The 22,456-nt window shown below is 50.3% G+C and overlaps 3 protein-coding genes across 3 annotated transcripts; 2 read left to right on the top strand and 1 right to left on the bottom strand.

Annotated features, from left to right (window-relative positions):
- Positions 1-1,931: 1,931 nt before the first annotated feature.
- LOC107539693 (histone H1.2) lies at positions 1,932-2,641 on the bottom strand. Its single transcript, XM_016216266.2, has one exon. It carries the CDS (start codon positions 2,620-2,622, stop codon positions 1,981-1,983), a length of 642 nt encoding a protein of 213 aa, XP_016071752.1. The 5' UTR covers positions 2,623-2,641; the 3' UTR covers positions 1,932-1,980.
- Positions 2,642-11,653: 9,012 nt separating this feature from the next.
- HFE (homeostatic iron regulator) lies at positions 11,654-16,970 on the top strand. The gene is made up of 6 exons (XM_087827695.1): positions 11,654-11,744; positions 13,023-13,280; positions 13,455-13,727; positions 14,493-14,768; positions 14,892-15,005; positions 15,346-16,970. The coding sequence occupies exons 1-6, from the start codon at positions 11,654-11,656 to the stop codon at positions 15,384-15,386; spliced, it is 1,053 nt and encodes a 350-aa protein (XP_087683821.1). The 3' UTR covers positions 15,387-16,970.
- Positions 16,971-19,521: 2,551 nt separating this feature from the next.
- On the top strand, positions 19,522-19,911 carry LOC148090835 (histone H4). The gene has a single exon (XM_087827721.1). The coding sequence runs from the start codon at positions 19,525-19,527 to the stop codon at positions 19,834-19,836; it is 312 nt and encodes a 103-aa protein (XP_087683847.1). The 5' UTR covers positions 19,522-19,524; the 3' UTR covers positions 19,837-19,911.
- The last annotated feature ends 2,545 nt before the right edge of the window (positions 19,912-22,456 follow it).

The following is a 22,456-nucleotide window of genomic DNA, read 5'->3' as shown; positions in this document are numbered from 1 at the left end:
CAGTCAAGATTGTGGATAGCTTCTAATTTGGAAGAAGAGTGAATGGGAGAATTTCAAAGGTGTGTTAAGGTAGATGCACAAGGACAATGGACAACAACTGCTTAAGGTGCAGGCCAGGAATTAAGACCCCTCAAAAAGTAGCTTTAATTTACATATATGTTTGTATGCTTGGACTAACAGCCCCAAGAATGAAGTCACATGACACCCTATTTACCATTATAGAAATTACTTAGCCTAAGGCCTGATATACTTTGGGGAAAATAAATAAGTAGAAATAATAATAGCAATTAGAAGTAATCTAGCTCCCACCCTGCACATCAAGATAACCTATTAACGTCCAGTTAAGATGTTTTTCAGCTTACAAAGTCAACAAACACCTGAAACCGAGGGTCCTGATTTAATGTATGATTTTTATTTCCTATGTAACACCAGCCCTCTATTCAGTGTCTTCCCACCATGCCCCCTAAGCCTGGGCCCTTCTTACTGGTCATTAACTCTCTGAGGCAGCCGGAAAAGATGGCCAGGCCCTGAGTCAGGGCCACAAGGTGTGGGCTTCTGTTCAAGTGAAGATGGAATAAGTTGTGTTTCAGTTCCTGAGCCCTGGAGCTGCATGACCCTCCCTGGCCACATCCTCGATGAACCCAGACTGCTTTCAGCTGGCCTTAGAACCTGAAATAACGATTTACTGCCCTTCCCTGACTCCTAGCCAGTCACCATGACCCCAAACCCCTTACTGATGACTAACAACACAAAATTACTGCAAATCATGGGACGTTTTTCTTCGTGTATGTGTGTGTGTTACACTCTCAAAGAAAGGAAAACCTGTTTGCTGGCGATACAAAGAAAACTAAGATTAAACTCTCTCTGTCCAGTAGGGCGGGGATGGAGGGGACTCAGGGGTCACACCACCACTAACTGGGGCATGAACTCACACCAGCCCATCACCAGGGCAATAGATGAAGGACGGAGCTGCAGAGCCGAGAAGCCCCGTCCCCGTAACTCGTCTCGAGAAGAATCTGTTCAGAAATGAACAGGCGGCGGGACTTGACCCAGGAGAAACGCCGCAGGTGGCGCTGTCAGTGCAAACCAAGGCCCTAGTGGCACCGCCCCCGCCCACAGACACATCCGAGTTTACCAGTATTTTCCTCCTTCATGTAAAAACACGGGCGGCGCGCGCGCCCAAAGTGCTTCTAAAGCGTCTTCAGTTTTTAGGCGTCTGTCTGAGCCGAGGCCTCGGACCCGCCTGCCAGGGAAAGATGGCGACGAAAAGTTGTTTTGGAGGCGCTCGGACCCGCCACACCCATGTCTAAAGCCAGAGGGTCCGAGGGACATGAAGACCTAGGTGACACCCTATTCCTCAAGCGCGCTTTTTTGTGGCCAGAAAAAAAACACGAGAATGAAGAGAACGCGCGAGAAGGCGCCCGCGCGCCCCCTCCTCCCGGGGCTGGGGCGCCCCCAGGACATCAACCAGGCTTTCAAAACCGTGCCCGATACATTCCTCCAACCAGCGAAAAGGGCAAACTGAGCCCAACAAACGCGAACCCCCCTCGAGACAGAACCTGCTCCTGTCCAATGAAACCCGGGATGGAAACCACGGGCTGTCGGGGCTGCGCCAACCGGCGAGCGGGCGGGACTTTCGAACCACTTTCGGGCCTAATGGAGAAAGTGGCCGGTGTCCCTGGGAGTCGCCTTCCTGCCCGCGAGCGTGGGGCGGGGCCGCTTCCGCTGACCAGGAACCACGCCCGCAGGACACCGGCCACGGGCGGCCCCCTCCCGGCAGCTCGGTTCCCAACGGGGATGGCTTCCTGTCACCCCCCAGCCGTGCCCTTCCCACCGCCCGCATACTAAGTACCTCCAACGACTGCGGTAGAAAGGTTAAAAAAGGGGGGGGAGGCAAACGGAGTGCTCAGCGCTTTTTTGAGATCAGTGGTGGCTCTGAAAAGAGCCTTTTTGGGTTTTAGAAGCAGATGTTCAGACACCCTACTTCTTTTTGGGGGCAGCCTTCTTAGCTTTGGCAACCTTGGGCTTGGCGGCCTTGGGCTTCACCGCCTTGGTTGCGCTCTTGGCGACCTTCTTGAGCTTGGCCGCCTTGGGTTTCTTCGGGCTCTTGGCGGCTTTCTTGGTCACGGCCGCCGCCGCCGGCTTCTTCGCCTTCTTCGGGGTCTTCTTGGCGCTCTTCTTGGGGGTGGCGGCCCCCGCAGCCTTCTTGGCCTTCTTGGCGGCGCCCGCGGGCTTCCTGGGCTTGGCCGCGCCCGCCTTCTTGGCCTTGGGCTTGGCGTCGCCGGAGGCCGCCTTCTTGTTGAGCTTGAAGGAGCCCGAGGCGCCGGTGCCCTTGGTCTGCACCAGGGTGCCCTTGCTCACCAGGCTCCTGAGGCCCAGCTTGATGCGGCTGTTGTTCTTCTCCACGTCGTAGCCCGCGGCCGCCAGCGCCTTCTTGAGCGCGGCCAGCGACACGCCGCTGCGCTCCTTGGACGCGGCCACGGCCTTGGTGATGAGCTCGGACACCGGCGGCCCCGACGCCTTGCGGCGGACCCCCGAAGGCTTCTTGGGCGCCTTCTTCTTGGCGGGGGCCTTGTCCGCGGGAGGCGCGGCGGCGGGTGCGGCGGGAGCGGTCTCGGACATGGCGACGACCTGGGACTCGGGAAAGCGGCGAAGCGCCGATGGGGCGCCGCGGGCCGCGCCGTATATATAGGGCGCCGGGCGCGCTGATTGGTGCTCCGCCGCCGCCGGCTGGCAGGCTCCGAGCCGCCGCGCGGCGCCCAAGTTGTGTTTGTTACGCTTCACAAAAGGGGGAAAATATCGAAACCCCCCGCGCCCAGTCGCCCGGGGTGGGTCGGGAGAGAACCCCAGGAGCCTCGGGTCCCTCGCTCTGCATTTATTTTTTCTGTAACTGCGAAGACTCCGCGCCCAGGCGTCCCCAAGTCCCCCAACTCCGAGGGAACTCCAGGACAGTCGGAGACCACTTTCTGTTTTTCTTCTAAATTACCTGTTCGCTCCTTTGCCCTCGAAAGTTCTTTCTCTCAGGGGTGGCTGGGCACATGTTTACCTTCTTAGGGGGACAAAAATCGAAGTGGTTTTCATTTAAAATTTCCCGATAATTCTGTTTCTTCGCAAGGGAAGTAACACAGGTCCTCTTTGAATTCTGCGTAGGGACCCACAGGAACTGGGGACTGGGACCCGGTTCTGGACCAGCCCAAAGCAGTCAGCGAGGGAGGAGAGGGGCTCCTACGTTCCGGAGGGGTCCCGGGTGGTGGCGGCTTAGAGACTTTAGTGTTTGATTTGAAGACATTGGAACTCTGGCTCAAATCCGTCTTCTCCTAGATGGGGGCGGGGCACGCTTTTCACTTTCCAAAGGCGAGAAATTGGGCTGTTTTTAAAAAGCTCTGAGGTTCCCCTCTGCGTTGTTCAAGGCACGGGGTCTGGTCCTCAAGAACAGGCGTATGAGAGAAGAAGGAAGACCCCCTAAGCCTGCAAGGTGCCCCCAAAAGACGTGGCAGCGAGCAACATTGAGATGATTTGTTTTCAAACAAGCACTTACTTATTTATCTTTGTATGCAGCAATAAAGAGATGAATGTTGGCACATGAAAATGTTGGGTTTCCTCCAGTAACAATATCTAACAGGTCATGACATAGAAGGACACCCTCTAATGTGAACTCAAACATATAGATGGAAATAAAGCTACTGTCTTTAATAAGAGCCACTTTGACTTTATAGGATGCACTATCGACTTGAAACATAAAAAAAAAAAAAAAAAAGGATAGCAAAATTTAAAACAGAAATAGAGGAAAAGTACTAGAACATATAAGGTTTACCCTTTTTTGTTGATGAGTTCACCTCTTCCCACCCCTCTAGAGTTGGCCTTATGTATTCCACTGCAAAATTTTCTTTGCCACTTTAACTTTTGTTACTTCCTATTTCGTTCTTTGGTTCTAAGCAATTGCAATTTATTCTTGAGAGAAAAGGCTGAGTAACTGTTCTGCTCATATATTTAATATAAATATATTTTATGTTTAAGGACAAAGGAAGTATGAGGACTCACCAGGAATTCCTGTTTAAATGTGTCTATGTGAAAATATGTGATAAAGGTGTCAGGCTTAGATTGTGCTGATGAAAAGTGTGAGTGCAAAGGTCTCAAGGTCAGGGTGGTTCTTACTAAATGCAATTCTTTCTAAATGTTAAAATGTAGCACAAGATTTTGCAGACACGGGGGCAAACCTGATGAACTTGACCAGGTTTAGCCCACTGCAAAGAAGTCAAGTGTAAATAGCCAAATCTGGATAAGCTGAGCCAACTGCAAAGAAGAAATCAGCATGTAATTAACCAAACAGTGTATATAAGCCATATCTAAGCCTTTCTCCTGGGGACAGAGCTTTGAAAATTATTCCCCTAACTCCCTTACTTGTCACAGTTAAAAAAATAAAAACTTTTCTTCCAACAAGACTTGTGTGCCTTTGGCTCAGACACTAACAAGCGGCAAACCCATTGTGGTAGGTTACAAAAGGGGTTGTACAGATAAATTCAATGATGAATGAAAAAGCAGGCATCTTGTTTTAGACTAAGGATAACCCCGTGGTTTCACTGAATAACATTCGTTCAACATTTAAAAACTGTCTGCTCCTGATCACGTGCTCTGGGAATTAACAACCTGACAAGATTAGTAATGGGTGAATTAGCAGCTGTAAGCAATACTTTAGACCTGTCATCCATCAGTGTGACTTTGGGCCTAAGAATTTTAACAAATTATTCACACTGTATAATTAAGGCACCTTCACCATCCTAATATATTTTGGTAAAAATAAGTGGGGAGAGCTGAGGACTTGGCAGGGTCACCAGCTCCTTCCCAAGCTGCTGTCTCTCTTCCCTCTTTTCTGCGTTATCAGCTCAGCTGTTCACCTGCAGGCATGCTGGTGCCGTGGCTGCTCTTACTCGCCTGGTCCCTTGGTGACCCAGGAAAAAAAGGTTTTAATTACTCCCAGCTGGGGTCGATAAAGAGGTTTATTAACATCAGATTAGCTACCTGCAAAAGCAGACATGGTAGGAGGAAGAAGTGAGAGAAAACAGCAACTGTGGGCTCTTGATCCATACACCCGCCTTGCCACTTCCCTCACCCTCCTCGGAGGGCGTCTGCTGTTTGAGCCTCTCCCTTCATCCAGCTCCACCACTGCCTTTTGCAACTGACATTCTGCTCTGCATATTTCAACTTTGTTCATCAGCTTTCCAGACCTGAAGAATAAGAAATAAAGTTAGCCAACCCATTACATTCAGGATATGTGTACATATGAGAATGCACAGTTTATCGCATTGCAATATTTAACTGCATTCTCCTTGAGGCCATCGATTTTGAATGGAAAGATCACATCATTCATCTGAATTTTACCTTGGAGCTAATTGTAATGGTCTTTTGCTCACAGACTTGTTAAATCTTATTTCAAAGCCTGAGACCCTATGGGACATCTATCAGATCTCAGGTTGATTTCAAGTTGATGGTGAAAAAGTTTTGTATCTTCCAATTTTTAGAACAATTTCCAGAGATTCTGACTCTAGAGCCCTTATGACAAGCTAAATGTCAAAGTACAATTTTCAAAAAGTTCAAACACAATTCCTGCATGCAGTGAGCTCATGCATGGGTCAAGGGATGGTTTACGTCCCTAGGGAGGGAGGGAGTGGGAAGACAAAGTTAGGTCCAAGCAGGACACCCGAGAATGGAATGTACATTTCGTCAGAGAAAGAAAGAATCCTAGAAGCCTGAAAAATCAAATACAAAATTGTTTCATATCCTACTGGTCAATACTACGACAACTTGTAGGGTTATCTTTCCTACTGGAAAGTATTCATTTGCATCTCTACTGGACAGAACCCTTATTAACGTATCAATCGTCTACAAGTGCAAGTCTAATTTTTACATACTCTGGGCCTAATATAAAGTAGATATGAAGTGGAGGTTACCTCAGCTAAAGCGGTGCTGTCCAGTATGATAGCTATTAGCCAAATTTGGCCACTGAGCCCTTGTAATGTGTCTAGACTGACTTGAAATGTTTTATGACTGTAAAATACACACAAGACTTTGAAGACGTACCATTCAAAAGGGGTGTGTGTGTGTGTGCATGTGTGTGGTAGGTGAGCACAGACCCCAGGCCCATCACCATCACTCAGAATCTACCCCGCTTCCCTGTGCTTGGAGATCCCTCCTTGCCCAGCAGTCACTGGGAAAAGATGACCGTGACACTCACATGGTCATCCAGTCCCTGCCCCCTGCCTCCCAGGGGTGAGCAGACCGCCAGTGTCCAGCGCATGAGGCTGCCAGGGAGAACTGTGCGGTGCCATGCCTGAGAGGGGCCGAGGAACTCCATCCCGCCGCCCTGTTTACTAGGAACACACCTGGCCCTGCTTAAGTTCTGCAGAACTTCTGATTGGGCTCTTCCCCCAGAACCAACGGCGTTTACAAGACAGCCTGCTGTTTGTCCTGAAGGACACCAGATGGCGCTCCTAACCAACAGTGCTCATCTTAGAAGCTTTGTTCCAATTTCTTAGCCTTCCTCTACGTATTAATGTCTAATAATAATTTTTTTATTTTAAATTTTTTATTTAAACTCTGAACTGTTCTTTTATTTCTTTTGGTGAGCAGAAGTCATTAGCCCATTTTACAGACGATGATCCCGAGGCCACTGGAAGCCCCGAGACTGCAGTAAATCCATATAGGTCAACAAGAACATGGGAGGAACAAATTAACAGTTTTTCTGGTCCAAGTGGTCTAGAAAAATCATGCTGAATGATTCATTCATTTATTCTACAAAGAACTAATCAGCACTGTTCTGGCTTCATGGAACAAGAGGGTAAATAGGACAAACTCTACCCTTATTTATGGTGGGGTTTAGAGGATAGGGGGACCTAAGAAAAAGTAATATTGTCTGTGAAAATGGTCAGAGCGGACATGAAAAGGAGGGAACAATTAGACACAGGGTCTAGACATAAACATACTCCTACAAAAGAACTTTTCAAATACTAAATTACTTCTTTTCATTTTTAAAGTAAAATGACCACACTGTGAAGGAAGCTGACACCCCTCCCCACCCCCCAAAAACCTGTATGTGCAAAGATAGTAACACTGCAACTGGCTCTTCCCTAATAATGAAAAAAATTTTGAGATTCCTGGTTAAGGTATATCAGTTGGGACAATTACGATAGCAACAATAAATGTATTAAACACTATGTACTCATAAGGATAAGATGGTTGAAAGGGTTTGTGACTTTGCAGTGTGCCTAAGATCAGCCTGGCACCCTGATTGTAACACACACATAAAACCCCCAAACGTCACTGCACTAAAGTGTAGGTTGTAGAAAAGTCCAACAGTAGAGATCCCCCTTGCTATGGTGACATACAAAACAAATCGTTTAATCAAATTAAAACTGCCCAGTTGCTAACTAGTAATTGCAAAGGGTTTTAGGTAAAGAATTAAGCCATTTTTCAGAACTGAGTTTTAACCTTTACAGTTTCCAAGGCCACTTGAGTTGCTGGAAGATAAGTTAGTAGATACCTTCTGGCCTCACCCCTGCCACCTGAAGGCGTTCACAGAGGAGGGTGCTGTTTGCTCTTGTGGCCACTAGATGGCGCGCAAATGAAAACAGCCCTTGGCACAGCTGATGCTCAGGGTGCCCCCTGGGTCATTAATCATTAACGTTGGGTTGACGTTGTATTATGCAGATTTTAAAGCTCCTTCATTTACAGCCTTTTGACGGAAAGAAACGATTATCCCTCAGAACTGACAAAGCTGTGATACCGGAGTCAGGGCTCAGAGCAGCCGGACAGAGGCTGGCTCCCTGGGCCTTTAGAAAAAATACTCTACTCTTTATAAAGATAAATAAATTGTTAGGTGGACAAGAAGCTCAATTATTTTTTAATTTAAGTCTGAATATCATTTTATAAAATAGCTGTTATCATCACCTCTTTACACATGAGAAAATTGATGAGAATTTGTGTATTTGCTCTATAACTTTGCCTTGCAGACTGATTATGTTGCGTGCTTTTAAAGCACATGCATGCTTCTCAGAAATGAGGCAAAAGACGGCAGTTCACAAAAACTCAAGTCGCACACAAGTGAGCGTGAGAATAGACTCTGCTGTTTTTCTTGTCATACTGAAAAGAGCATATGGACGGTTTTCAACGGAAGATATTAAACATTGAGGGCATTTTGCCCTTAAAGTCCCTATGGCTGAAAGAGCTGAAGGACAACAATTGACAAAAGTAGTCATTGCACTGGCCTCACACTCTCCCGGCTGAAGCAGACACTTGCCCTGTGGTGTGTCATCAGATCCAAGGGAGCTTAACCCCAAAATGGATTCAGAACCCGCCACTCTGTGATTATGCCCTTCCATTGTCTGCATCTGTTCATCTTACAGCTGCAAAAGGTCATTCATATAATGTATCATTTGGTGATCACAAGCTATGTCCTTCACTTAACAGATGAGCAGATAAACATCCAGAGGGGCTGGAGTGAGGCCACAGTGCAGCAGAAGGCCAGGAGCAAGCAAGCAGGACTTTGGACTCAGTTGACATTTGCACTGAGAACCGGACTTGTCAATAAGACCAGAAAGTTAGTTGTAAACCTGGATCCCTTCACCTACTGCTCCTGATTGTTACAGACACACGAGAACTTCTCTAATGGTCGTAGGACCCAGTTGCTCTGGGAACATAAGGGGCCAGGATGTCTTCAAGGAGGGGGGGGTGTGCAGTTGGTTTCATAGACTAATCTTGACCATTGGCTCAATCATTTCTTTATTCACTCCACACTTAAATATTGAGTAAGTACTTATACCACACAATTATATATATATATATATATATATATATATATATATATATATATATATATATATATATATCCTAGCTACAGCTCTAGCTGTGACAAAACAGCTAAAAAGAAACACATTGATATGTCAATAAGGTTTCATTCCTGGAGGGTGAGATTGCAGGTGGATTTCATTTTCCTCTTTTTGCTTATCTGGTTTCAATTTTTCTCTCATAAACATGGATCGAGTTTGTAAGTCAGCATACATACAGCTACAATGAGCTGTATGTATGCATGAGGTCCTTTGGCAAACAGAAAAGTGATATATATTTTCTAAAGTTGCTGAAAGCTTTGTTGAGATGTGGTTTGAACTGCAGCTGCAAGGCTAGGAACCCCTGATATGCTGTGGAAATGCCACTCAGACAACGAAGGGCAGGGATGGAAGCTGATTGCTCTGCCCAGCCCAAGTGCCCCCCCCCCCCCCAGATCAGACAAGCAACCTTTATCACTGGTGCCCAAACATGATTGTGCATCACACTGGGTGTGGGAGAAGGGGTGCTTCTTAAAACAGAGGAGCAGGCTACACTCCTACTTTTGCATTTCAGTAGGTCTGGGAATTTGCGTTTGACAGGTTCCCCAATGATGATGATTTTCCTGGTTGGGGAACCACAATTTGAGAGCCCTGGCTTTAAAAGATTCAACTCCCAGTGTTCCTTTGGCTTTCCGCTTTCCCCTGGTAGGTAGGCCCACGGTTGCTAGGTGCCCAGCTCTGGCACCTGCGAGAGATTATGCGTGTCTTTACCAACACCTGCCCACACCTGCAGCAATCGCCATGCTCCCACTGAACTTTCTTGGAAAAATTTTTGTCTCCATCGAGATGACTTGCTCCTTCCGGTTGACCCTTTCTGGCTCCCATGGAGCCAGGCCCTTCAGAAGGACCTGCCTGGACCCCTTTCTGCTTTGGGCATCCCCCGTAGTCGTGGTAATTTGTTCTCCAGGTTGCTGTTATTTGTTCTTCTGCAAGGACTTCTCTCTCCCTCTTAAATATATAATAAATAAAATAATAACAATTCTGCCCTCCTTCCCCTCCAGACAACGTGGGTTTGACCTGTGCAAGTCAATTGAACTGCCCTCAATTGAGAAAACCCCAAAATCTGCATATAAGTGCACATGGGCAGTTCAGACATGTGTCATTCAAAGGTCAACCGTCATTGAAATGTCCAGATTGAGCAAATCTGGAGAGATTTGCTCCGAGATTGGCTAGGACTGGGGGAAATGATGCCTAAAACATACAGGTATTTTGGAGGACAGGGTGAAAAAGCTCTAAAATTGATTTGGGGGGGGGGGCCCGGCCGGGCGTGGCTCAGTGGTTAAGCGTTGACCTAGGATCCAGGTGATCGGGGTTCGATTCCCAGTCAGGGCACATGCCCAGGTTGTGGGCTGCAGCCAATCAATGACTCTCTCATCATTGATGTTTCTATCTCTCTCTCTCCCTCTCACTTCCTCTCTCTGAAATCAATAAAGGTATATCTAAAAAAAATAAATAAATAAAATAAAATTGATTGGGGGAATGGTCCGGTTCATACCTTTGTGAATATACTAAAACCCACTGAATTTGACACTTTAAATGAATAAATGGCATGATTTGCAGATTATATCTCAATAACAAAACTGTTACAAGAGCGGGGCTGGGAAATAGTACAATCAACCCCAGTGCACTCCACCGATATTCAGCATATGCCTGATCCTGTTTCATATCCCCCTACAATTAAGATACCCTGATTTCCAAGTTCGAGGTTCTCCTTGGCCAAAATTTGTATACATGCCAAAAGGTATTGATTAGTTATTGGATTTATTAGGTAATTACATTTTAGGAAAATCAGAGGTGGTAAATTGGTTACTGTGGTTTGAGAAGTCTAAGGCAGTAGTTCCTGAACTTGGTTGAGTGTGTGTGTTAGGGGGAGCTTTTCAAGTCCCAAGGCCCAGGTGGCACCCCCACCAATTAAATCAGTGTCTGAGGACAAGAGCAGGACACCAAGAAGTTAAATGTTTCTCCAAGTGATTCCAGGGTGCTGTCAAGTCTATGGAACTTAAATTACATGAGTTGTGAAAATGTTTCTGTAGGATCTAATTGGTTAATCTTATTGCCACTTAGGACAAGAGTCTCACTTGTCCTTACTTAATGCTGGGGGGTTCTTACTTATTGCTGTTCTTGCTAAATGTTAAAATATAGCACACACATTTTGCATGCATGGCTGTAATGAATGAGCCTGACTGGAACTCAAGCAGGTAAGTGTAGCCAACTGCAAAGAAGACATTGACGTGCAACAGAACAGATACTGTACATACGCTATGGCTAAACCTCGCTTGGGGAGACGGAGCTTTGGATGTGAATCCTTACATTTTATTTGCTGCAAATATTAAAACTTCCTACGGACAACCACGTTTGGTTCTTAAATAGCTCAACCCAAGCAGCGAACTTCTTGAGTTTGGCAACATTGTAATTCAATTAATTCTAATCAAATAATGAAATCGAATTCTTCTAACTCAACAAGATGGGCAAATCCAAGTTAAGAGTTTTGACAGTGTGTAGCTGAATTTTTAAATTACTCAGTATTTAAACATTTAGACAAGAAAGTCGTCAAACGTCTTCCGCGGGTCCGCCGCAGGCCCCGGGCCTGGAGCCCTCGGCGCAGCGGGCGGCTCCCGGGCGCTCCGCGCGGTGCCGGGCGGAGGGACGGTCCGAGGGCGGGAGACGCGCTTCCTCCCGCCAGTGGCCGGAAAAGGACAGCACCGGCCAGGAAGTTTCCCCGGCGATGGCCGCGGGGTGACTTCTCGGGCCGCCCGCGTCCCCCCGGCCGCCCGATGGGCCCGCGAGCCGGGCGCGCGCTGCTCCTGCTGCTCGGGGCGCTCGGGGCGCTCGGCGCGCGGGCCGTGGCCGCGCAGAGCCCAGCGCGTGAGTGCGGCGGGGACGCGGGGAACCGGGCGCGACGCTGGGGGCGGCGCGCGGGGCCCGCCGAGTTTGGGGGACCCGGCCGTGGGGCGCGGGTGGGTTCCGGGGCCTCGCGCCCAGCCTGGCCCGCAGCGCGCGTCCCGGGCCCCGCGGAGCCGCGCTCGGAGCCCCCCTCCCTCCGCGGCCTCGTTTCCCCGGGAGGCCGAGCTCGCCCGCGGGGCCCGGGGCTCAGGTCTTGGGTTTGTGTCCAGGGCCGGCCGCGTCGTTTCCCCGCCCCCGCCCCGCGCCCTCGTCCAGGGCCACCTTGGCCCGAGCGCCCCGCGGCCTGTCCACACTGGGCGCCGCCGGGGCTGGGGTAGGGCGCGCGGGGGGGGGGGGGCTGTGCGGGTGGGTGCGGGCGGAGTGCGGGGTGTGGGATGCAAGGTGCGGGGATCGGAGGTGCGTGGGAGGGCGCCTGGGGTCCGAGTTCCACCTCCGCTGAGCCCTGGGGTGCGGGCCACTCCCGGGGGGATTTGCCCGGGGCCCTCGCGGCTCCTGGCGGCTGTAGCTCCGCCTGGAAGCGTAACTTCCCTGTTATTTGGGGACTGAAAGCAAATTCTGCTTCTCGGTGGGGCTGTTGCGTCGCAGCGGTGACCAAGTTCCCTAATTAGGGGCCTTTCCTAAGGTGCCGAGATTTTCCCGCTCGCGTGGTGACCTCAGTTTTCAACCAGCCTCTTACCTGTGTCCCCACCTCACCTGCTAGTGTCCAGCGCCCCAGGGCCTGAGAGGTCTCCTCGGGGCGTTTGGTGTTGAAGGAAGAACCCAGGGCGCACAGTGTAGCAGGAGAACCAGCCTCGAGGCTGTGCTGGCCCCAGGGGCACCCCAGGGAGCCCAGTCCCCCCTCTGATATTGTTCGTTCCCCCTGAGAATAAGCAAACAAACACGAGGATGTGGAACCTCAGGAAGTCCCTCTGGGCTTGTAGCTGAACAGCTCTGAGCACCAACCCCTGAGCTCCACGAGCTCCGGGCTGCACCCTGAGGTGCCCTGAGGATTTCAGGAGCCTATTGGCTCCTCGGGAACCTGTCCTGACTGGGCGAGTGCTGGGGGCCTGGGTGGCAGCCACGCTGGGCAGAGGGAGGGCACATGGAGGGAGCAGACAGGACGGTCACCGGGAGGGAAGGCACCCTGGTCACTGCACAGGCCGAGCCCAGAGGAGCCTGGGGGTAGGAGCTGATGCCCAGGCACAGGGCTTCCGCCTCCAGACCCCGCTGGGCCCACAGTTCGCCTGTTGCCCTCCTCAGGGCCACACTCTCTGCACTATCTCTTGATGGGTGCCACAGAGCCGGACCTTGGGCTGCCCCTGTTTGCGGCCCTGGGCTATGTGGACGACCAGCTGTTTGTGTCCTACGATCACGAGACTCGCCGAGCGGAGCCTCGCACACCGTGGGCTACGGCCACCAGCCAGCTGTGGCTGCAGCTGAGTCAGAGCCTGAAAGGGTGGGACCACATGTTCATGGTCGACTTCTGGACCATCATGGACAACGGCAACCACAGCAAGGGTACGTGGGGTGGGGACAGGGGTGGGACGAGGGGAGGCGGGGAATCTGAGGTCCTGGGAGGCATGGGGGGGGAAAGGAGTTTGCTTCCTGAGGTCACTAGGTCCCTAGAGGTGGTGGAGCGAGCGACCTGACCTGCTCCTTTGGTTTCAATAACAAAGCTGGGGGTGTCGCCAGAGCCCCACACCCTGCAGGTGATCATAGGCTGCGAGGTGCGTGAGGACAGCAGCAGGGCCTTCTGGAAGTACGGCTATGACGGGGAGGACCACCTTGAATTCTGCCCTGAGACACTGAGCTGGAAAGCAGCAGAGCCCGAGGCCCGGGCCACCAAGCTGGAGTGGGAAGTGAACAATATTCGGGCCAGGCAGAACAGGGCCTACCTGGAGAGGATCTGCCCTGAGCAGCTGGGCCGGCTGCTGGAGCTGGGGACAGGGGTCCTGGACCGGCAAGGTATGTCAGGGGCACCTGCTGCCCCCATGCCTTAGGGACAAAGTGGACTGGGTGCCCGGCAGAGATCCCCGGCTAGAGTCTCGAGCTGGCCAAGGTTGTGTGGCTCTGGGGTTTCTGCCCTGACGTCTCCATCTTTTAAGAGACCTGTGACACGGCCATGAGTCGTGGCCTTAATTTCTGGTCTCCGTACACGTGGCCAAAGATGTGTCTGGTCTCGACTTAACCAGGAACCATGCGAGCACGTATGCCTTTTAGGAATCAGCGATGTCAATTATCACACGAACACCAAAAAAGTTGCGGAGGGAGGCAGCTGGTCAGATTAGCCACGGCCTTGAAGGTTAAAGGTTATTTCACAGAGTGTGGCCATGGGCCCTGCCGGCCGCTGTCTTACAAGAATAGGTGCTGGTTGAATGAGGCGAGATTGCCCGCAGTGCGTATTCAATCATTTCCGATGCACATGAAGGGCAGTTACATCTGATTCAATGTAATATATTAACAAAGGACAGAAGACACGGCCCACAGGTGTGCATGTGGCATGTGGGACAGGACAACAGGCCGGTATGTCTGTGACTGTTCTCCCCATGACACCACCTCAGAGCAGAATCTTGGAACATTTTTAGGACACAGATCGGTGGCCCTGCGGCTTGCGTGGTCTGAACAGGGTGTCTCCTTCCTCTTACGCTCAGAGGAAGGGATGTGAAAGTCCAGCTCTTCCTGGTGAGGGTAGAAGGGCCCCTCTCCAGATCCTTCCTCTTTCCTGCCCAGGGCCTCCCTCGGTGAGGGTGACTGGCCACGTGGCCTCTGCGGTGACCACTCTTCGGTGTCAGGCCCTGAACTTCTACCCCCACAACATCACCATGAGGTGGCTGAAGGACGGGCAGCCACTGGATGCCAAGGACGTGGAGCCTGGGGATGTGCTGCCCAACGGGGATGGGACCTACCAGGGCTGGGTGGCTTTGTCTGTGCCCCCGGGGGAAGAGCAGAGATACACCTGCCAGGTGGAGCACCCAGGCCTGGAGCAGCCCCTTGCTGCCACCTGGGGTACGGATGAGCCTGGGGCTGAGAAAGCCTAAAGCGGGAGGGACGGAGTGGTCTGCGTGGTGGGGAGGGCGTGCCCCGGGCCAGCGGCATTCACTGGCATTCATTTGCTTTTGCTGCTTTTAGAGCCCTCGGTGTCGGGCACCCTGGTCGTTGGAGTCATCAGCGGGATCCTCGTCTGTGCCATCATCCTCTTGACTGGAATTTTCTTCCGAATCCTTCGGAAAAGGCAGGCTTCTCGTGAGTAAGAAGTCAGAGGAAGTCTCAGTGGCTCTGTCCCAGGAAGCACTCGGGCTCCTGCAGGAAGTGGGCAGAGGGGGGTCCCAGGGGGCTGCCTCCCTGAGAAGCAGCTCTTCTCTCCGTCTCTGGGAGCACTGGCCCCTCTGTGGGAGCAGGAGTTACCGGCTTCCTCAGAATGAAAGCTCCTGATTCAACAGGCTTCCCTTGAACATGGACTGCTTTCCAAGGTGCAGGTGGAGGTGGTGCAGGTGGAGGTGATGCAGGTGGAGGTGATGCAGGTGCAGGTGGCTAGGAGGCAAGGTGATGCCCAGCCTGTGATGGGGGGGTCTCATCTTTGCAGGAGGAGCCATGGGGGACTACGTCCTGGCCTACCATGAGTGAGCCTGCAGACCCCGGTGGGAAGGAGAGATCCAAGACTCAGAGACGGCGCACTGGTGAAGCACCTGGCGTCTGAGGACGGCCCAGGAACTCCCTGCTCTGCACCATCCCCCGTTTAGGTTTTGCGCGTCTACATGCCAACAGGCCCCACTGTGACCTCTCCCCAATCTGGCTCTGTGAGTCTCAGCCTGCTTATAGAGCCTGCCTTGGTTTCCCGCATCACCTCGGACTCCACGCACCTACGTCATCGCATCTCCCACCTCTGCAATGAGGTTCCTTAAATTTGGGGGACTTGGGATTCTTCTGAGAAATGTTCTAACCTTCTCCTCGGGTCATCTATTCTCACACAGCTACCGTGCACACATTCAGGCGTTTGCTGGACCCACTCAAGTTTCCTGTTGATCTTCTCACTCTCCTCCAGTGACTCATCTGTCCCACCCACCCAACCCCACCCCGCTCCTCGGTCTCATCGAGAGTGACCTGGGTCACTGTATAGCTGCCTGAGCTGTCCCCTGCACCACAGCCAAAGGCAAGGACACACCTTGTCCGCTAGAGGCACCACCGATGCTCGTGAGGATTATGGTCGTTTTCCAGAAAGTGGGTGGGGAGTGTCTTGAGGAGGGTGCCTTTGTTCTAAGGTGCACAGAGGTGTCATACAGGGTTCCCCAGGCGTCGTGGGTATAAGCCATGGCTAAGCTTCCTTTTGGGGAGACACAGCCTTGGATGTGAATCCCTGTCTCCTTTACTTGCTGCAAGTAACTAAAACTACCTAGTAACAACTGTCTTGCTCTTGAGTAGAGCACCCCAAGCGGGAATGCCTTTAGTTCAGTAACAATTTTCCCTCCAAACCATGCTGGACGCACACTGACAAATTCTTTCTCTTTACATATGTATCATCCTGTCCTCAAAGCCAACGCCCAAGAAGTGTCCCTTGCTCTTCTGCCCCCTTAAGGATAGGTTATGAATAATTAGGCAACAGTTTGTTTTCTATTGGGTTTATTTCACAGGCTGAGATGTCAAGAAACACCCTCTCGTCTTCACAGTAACACAGTTATTAACCATCTGCACCTGTGACCTGTTAATTTTCTTTTTTTATAACTGAAGTTATAAATCTGCATTGTCTCCCAGTATTTTTTAGCTTAATGTCTCTGGCCTCGTTCATCAGTTCTTAAGGTCAACTGCATCTGAAAAATCAAAGCCCCACATTTTAAATTCTGTATCTCATTTCTCCTCTGGCAAAACCACCCACAAAGCCTGGTAGTGCGGGCTAGGGTGCCATCTGGCGGCCACGGTCAAACTCGTCACCAAGGTTGTGTAACTGGAGAGCAGGGGTTGGGGCACTGGAGGTCATCCCTGGAGGAGAAAAGCACCTGAAAATTTGAGGAAATAAGGGAGACTACTCGCCAGCTACGCGAACCACTGGAATCGCAGAACGGAAGGAAAGCAAAACCGGTCATCGTTGAGCAGTTCGTTAAAAGCTGCCGGGAGGTTGAGGCAAAAACTTATTTTGTTACCTAACAACGGTGTTATGGTTGATGGGTTCTTCACCCACACACTTACACACTTAGAAACAAGCACCTTCTATAAAATCTGGATGGTCCTTACAGGCTACCTGTTTTTTTCCTAACCACATTCTAGTAATAACCAGAATTCAAAACTGATGCTTTGGTCGAGTTAGTCTGTGGAGGGTGGTTCTGGGCATTCCATATCTGTATGAGGTTTGGTGAGCATCATAGTTTTATTTATTTGAAAATGTCACATGTCCAGTGAGACACAAGTTGTTCGTGGGGATTCTATCGGAAGGGCTCACAGGTTGAGTGAAGGGGGTGCATGTGAAGCCAGGTTCACTCTGAGAGGGAGAGGACTGTGAAGAGGAAGGAGAACCGGAAGCCACACGTTCTAGGGGGAGATGACCTCTCCCAAGCCCCATGACCCAGCTAACACCTGTACTGTGTCCACAGCAGCTGAAGGATCCATTTTTTACATAAATCTTACATGTATATCCCTTATTTACTTATTTATTTTTATTGTTGAGATTACGGATGTCCCCCATTTGTATTCCTGTTGGATATTTACATTCTGACATTCATGATTATTGAGTCAACGTCACTGAGAAAATTTTAGGAAAAAGGGGAATTAGAAGGGAATAGAAAAAAGGATCCATAGGCCTGGCCGGGTGGCTCAGTTGGTTGGAGCATCATCAGCTGCAGCCAATCAATGTCTCTTTCTCTTCCTCTACTCTCTCAAAAATTCAATAAACATATCCTCGGGTGAGGGTTAAAAAAAAGGAACCATAGTGTATACTTTGTACTTTATTTTTATGCATTAAAAAGCATGTTGAGACTTCTGCTTTACCTCTGACCTGGCATTTTTCCTCTGTAATGTTTGTCATTTCTTTCTAGCTAAGTTTCTTATTGTTACTGCATCCATGTGCCCAGTGCCTCAAACTGCCAAAATTCAAAACGTCTGGGTATGTAGTAAGGAAAGATTTATCAATCAGGATGTCTCCAAACCACTTTGCTCACGGGACTAGGTTTAGGGTTTTTAAGGGTTTAGGGGGAACAGGTATGCAAAAGCCTGGCAGGCACATTTTAATTGGAGGACCTTGGAACTTGGCCAAGGGTGCTGGACAGTGGACCCTTGTCCTGTCTCAAGTGGTTGGTTTCCTTTGGCTCCAGGTGCAGCAGGAGGTCAAAGTTCTCTCCCCTGCTCATGCCCCAGCATCATGACCCGTGGTTTTGGTCTGTTACCTCTGAAAAGTAAATCAGTATCTCCTTAAACTGGGCAGGACACTTTGGAGCAGGTTCTGAGATTACAATATGTGTTGGTGGTAGGGAGGGAGAAGTGAAAGTCAGGAACCTAAAAACTCTCACTTTGGGGTAGGAGAATGCAACCACTGGAGGATTTCAGAAGTGATACGACCCATGTGCCATTCAGAGCTTTCTTACCCTCTCCTGTCCCTCCCTGGGTCTTCACCCTTACCTAAGTCTGAGGTTATAAATTGCAATCGTTCTCAGGCCAGTCTCATTCTAAGTTTCCAAGATAGACATTTATTTATTAACCAGAATCAGGAGAGGTGTTTTTTTCTTTTTCTTTTAACTAGTGACTCTTTGAGTGGAAAATTTCAAACACTGCAGCAGGAAGCTAAGGAGGAACTTTGTACTTGAGAAGTCCCTTTCCAAACCACATTCAGATCCAATTCGGCTGCATTCAACCTTTTTTTTTTTTAAATAGGTTTACCCTTGTTTAAAACACCCATAATCTCATCAAAGGCCTCTCAGGGAAGCCCCTGAAGGCTTTGTGTTGACATTAATCAAGCATTAGCCCTACCCTGCGATTAATCCCCAGTTCTACAAAACCTTCCTTCTTATCTCTAAAACTGCAGAAGGTTGAAAGGGGTCAATACAGGTAGAAGGAGCTTGTTTGGAGCTGCGGGCAGATCTGCTCTGCAGGCCAGAAAGAGGGTCTGGACAACTGCCTGTTCCAGGCTGGCTTTCTGCTCCCTGACTCACAGACTTTGCATAAAAAAGGGTCAGCCAATAAATGTTCGCATGGAGACGGAGAAGAAAAGGAAGCAGTTTTAATTTGCAATTTTTTGTCAAACTTTCCCTTTTTCCAAACGCAAGACCGTTAGGGCCAGAGCTTCTTTAAGGTCAGGCTTATACTTTCTCTGAACCAGAGAGGCCGTCAAAATGCGCCCCTTTAAACAGGAATATTTAAAGAATTGAAAGGAAAAGTCCCTTGACTTACAAATACCCCTCCTTTACTATTTCTACATTCCCCAAGGAACCATTACAGAGTTTTAGTTTCTGAGTAGAAATAAAAAGAAATATTAGTGCAGTTTTCTTTGTTCAGCGTTTCTTAGAAGAAAAATGCATCCAACTTATCACTTAGCACAAAAAAGAATTAAGATAAAAAAGAAACAAAACTTTTCAGTTAAATGAAGTCTGTACCGTCCCTTCCTGCCCGAACAACGCGAGGTTCACCGGCCAATCAAACCGCCGCAATGTTAACCTCTCCCCTCGCCCCACCCCGCGATGACCTCATCCGATAAACGCAGCGCCCGCGGCTCTCAATCAGGTCCGCGGGGATTCTATTTAAAGGGCCGCGTCAGGACTGCGCGGTCACTGCCACTGCAGCCATGTCTGGTCGCGGCAAAGGCGGGAAGGGCCTCGGGAAGGGCGGCGCCAAGCGCCACCGCAAGGTGCTGCGCGACAACATCCAGGGCATCACCAAGCCCGCCATCCGGCGCCTGGCGCGGCGCGGCGGCGTCAAGCGCATCTCCGGGCTCATCTACGAGGAGACCCGCGGGGTGCTCAAGGTGTTCCTGGAGAACGTGATCCGCGACGCCGTCACCTACACGGAGCACGCCAAGCGCAAGACGGTCACGGCCATGGACGTGGTCTACGCGCTCAAGCGCCAGGGCCGCACCCTCTACGGCTTCGGCGGCTGAGCCTCCGCGTCCACCAGCCAAACATTTTCACCACCAAAGGCCCTTTTCAGGGCCGCCCACTTTCTCTCGGGAAGAGCTGTGCGCGGTGTTGTTTCTTTTGGGGCGTCGGGCGGGGGCGTCTAAGCCTTTAGTAGTAACTTTAGGTTCTAAGGCGGCTTCTCCACAGGCCTCAGCCACTGTGGGCGGGGGCGATGGGAAGGGAGTGGGGGCTCCTCGTGGAGCCCGGCGGGAGTAAGCACACTGGGGGGCTTCTCGGCAGCCCGGTGCTTGCATAGGAAGATACAAACCTTCGGTAGCCCCCAGGTTTACCTTCTTGCAGGGACCCCCCGCCCCCACTCCTTGTGCCCAGTAAAACAAGCGCAGGCCGGGGTTGGCGAGAAGCAGTTCACAGCGACGCGGAGCCCGCGGGGCGCGGCAGACCTCGCTCGGTAAACATTCCTCCCAATTACGTCTGCGACGGCGCACCTGCGGCCCACGGGAACCCCCTCGGTTAGAAATCAACTTTTGGCAAAAGAATGTAAATTCCTAATGTACTTGCCCAGGGCGGCGTCTGGAAAGATCACAGTTGGCACTCACTCCTCCCCCTCCTTTCCGGGCTTCCGGTTCAGTGTCTTCACCCCCAAACCCCACGGGTTTGCAGGTAATTAAGCCTCGTTGATTTCGGTTCTCATGCCAGGCGCCTCCCTAAGCCAGAGGCCGAGCAGTTGGTCCATTACCGTGGACCAAGGGCGTCAGCGTCCTGACTCGGCCTCTGACCTCCTGGGCGCCCAGCTGGCCTTTGCCTTCGTGGAGGAGGAGCTGCCTCCGGCCGCGCTGGCCCTCGGGCGCCGGCCCCGCCTCACTCGCCTCTGCGCCCAGCTCACCTTCCTTTCCAACTGTGTCTGCTACAAACTGAAAATTTTTGTTTGCTTTGTTATGGACCAAACACTACAATATGGTTATAAAGTTTTTAAAAAGTATCCCCTCAGATGGAGCCCACAAACGCTTCCTATAACCAAACCAAAGGCCTTTCCAGGGCGGCCCAGAGAATCCCCGGGTGGGCAGTTCAGCGCCGCAGGAATGTTACCTCCTGTGGCCTGACGCGCACTGGGCCGTGTAGACGACGCCTCTTGGGGACAAGCTTCCAGGGCACTGTCCTCCGTGCGGTGCGGCAAACCCTGTTAAATTACCTGGGCGTGGGATTAGAGGGCCACTTTTCTCTGTGGCTAAAGGAAGAGGCTAATGGCTGTCCCCTGAGCCGGAGGGAAAACGGTGGTTGGTCAACTTTGTCGTCAGCTTGACGCGCGCCAGGCGCGGAGGCCGCGCGGCGCAGGTGAGCGCGGCCGCGCAGAACCGCCCCCAGAGCGCTGGGTTTGCGCGGCGCCCGGAGGCCCGTCGCAAGTCCTTTTCCTCCGAAACGAGGGTCTGAGGGTCCGAGGTCAGTGCTGATCGTCGGGTAAGCGAAGCCTCTTCGCAGCGCAGAAAAGCTCCAGCCTCGAGGGAACCTGGACAGCGTATCCCAGCGAGGCACGGGCTCGGGCTGCTTCTACACAAATGGAAGCCCTTATGGTTACTCATCTTCCATATGGGATGCAACTTAATTTTTTTAATTCTCAGCGGCCCAGTTACACAAATAAGTTCTGAAAGGCCAGGTAAAAGTGAGTCACCTTATAGAAGATGCTAGAATTGAAAGAGTGAACTACATCGTTTTGCAATGAAATACCAAGGCCCAAAATAGGATTAACAGCATTAATTTAATATTTACGATTATTTTAAACAAGAGTGCTAAATCACAAGTCAAGTGAAAACTTAAGCACTTTAAAACGAGTAACATGTATTAATTCAGACTCTGAGCGTTTTCAAATACAAGCAGTTTTTGTTTTATAAAACGTTTGATTTCAGACCCAAACAACTGTGCAGCCTACGTTTCCAGAAAGACTAAATTTAGCTTTTTTTTTTTTTTGGCTGTGGAGCACCATCTATACGCCCTTTATAAATAAAACACATAGAATTACTATCGTATTAGAGCAATCATATTATCAAACCAAATTTTTAAAATGTGATATATGCTTACCATAACTAATAGTTAACTATACTCCTTTGGAAATAATGAGAATAAATAGCATTTCAGTGTTCTTGCGACAAGTGTAAACTGTAAATATTTGTGACTTACTGATTAGTCACATAGTATATAAACAAAGTCAATTAAAAATTAGTTTTAAAAATCCCTATAATCCAAAATCTGACACCTTGACTTTCTATGACCCCTACAAAGTCCATGGACACCAGACTAGGATGACACCATATAAAAGTGTAAAATGGAATGTGGCACTTGTAAAAGACAGAAAGTGAAGGTATGTCTGGGCGCTGATCTGATCTCCAGTCCTCCCTCTAACATAACACGGGTACTTCCAGGAAAGTAAAAGCTCACACGAGGCATGTGCGGTATTTGAAGCGGGACTGGGCAACAAGACTCCCTTTAAGGTGCCCGAACCTGTGTAGGTCTACACGCGCGACAAAACCTTTAATTTCACATCACAAACTTGCTTGTTAGGCAGTGAGGTTGACCTGCAATGTCGCGAACTTCCAGAAGCTTCCAGTGCCACGCCATTTTAACATTACGTGGGTGGCTCTTAAAAGA

This window comes from Miniopterus natalensis, chromosome 19 (assembly GCF_054644295.1).
Source record: "Miniopterus natalensis isolate mMinNat1 chromosome 19, mMinNat1.hap1, whole genome shotgun sequence".
NCBI lineage: Eukaryota > Metazoa > Chordata > Mammalia > Chiroptera > Miniopteridae > Miniopterus > Miniopterus natalensis.
Note: the sequence above shows the minus strand (reverse complement) of the source record. Positions and strands in the feature narration are given on the sequence as shown.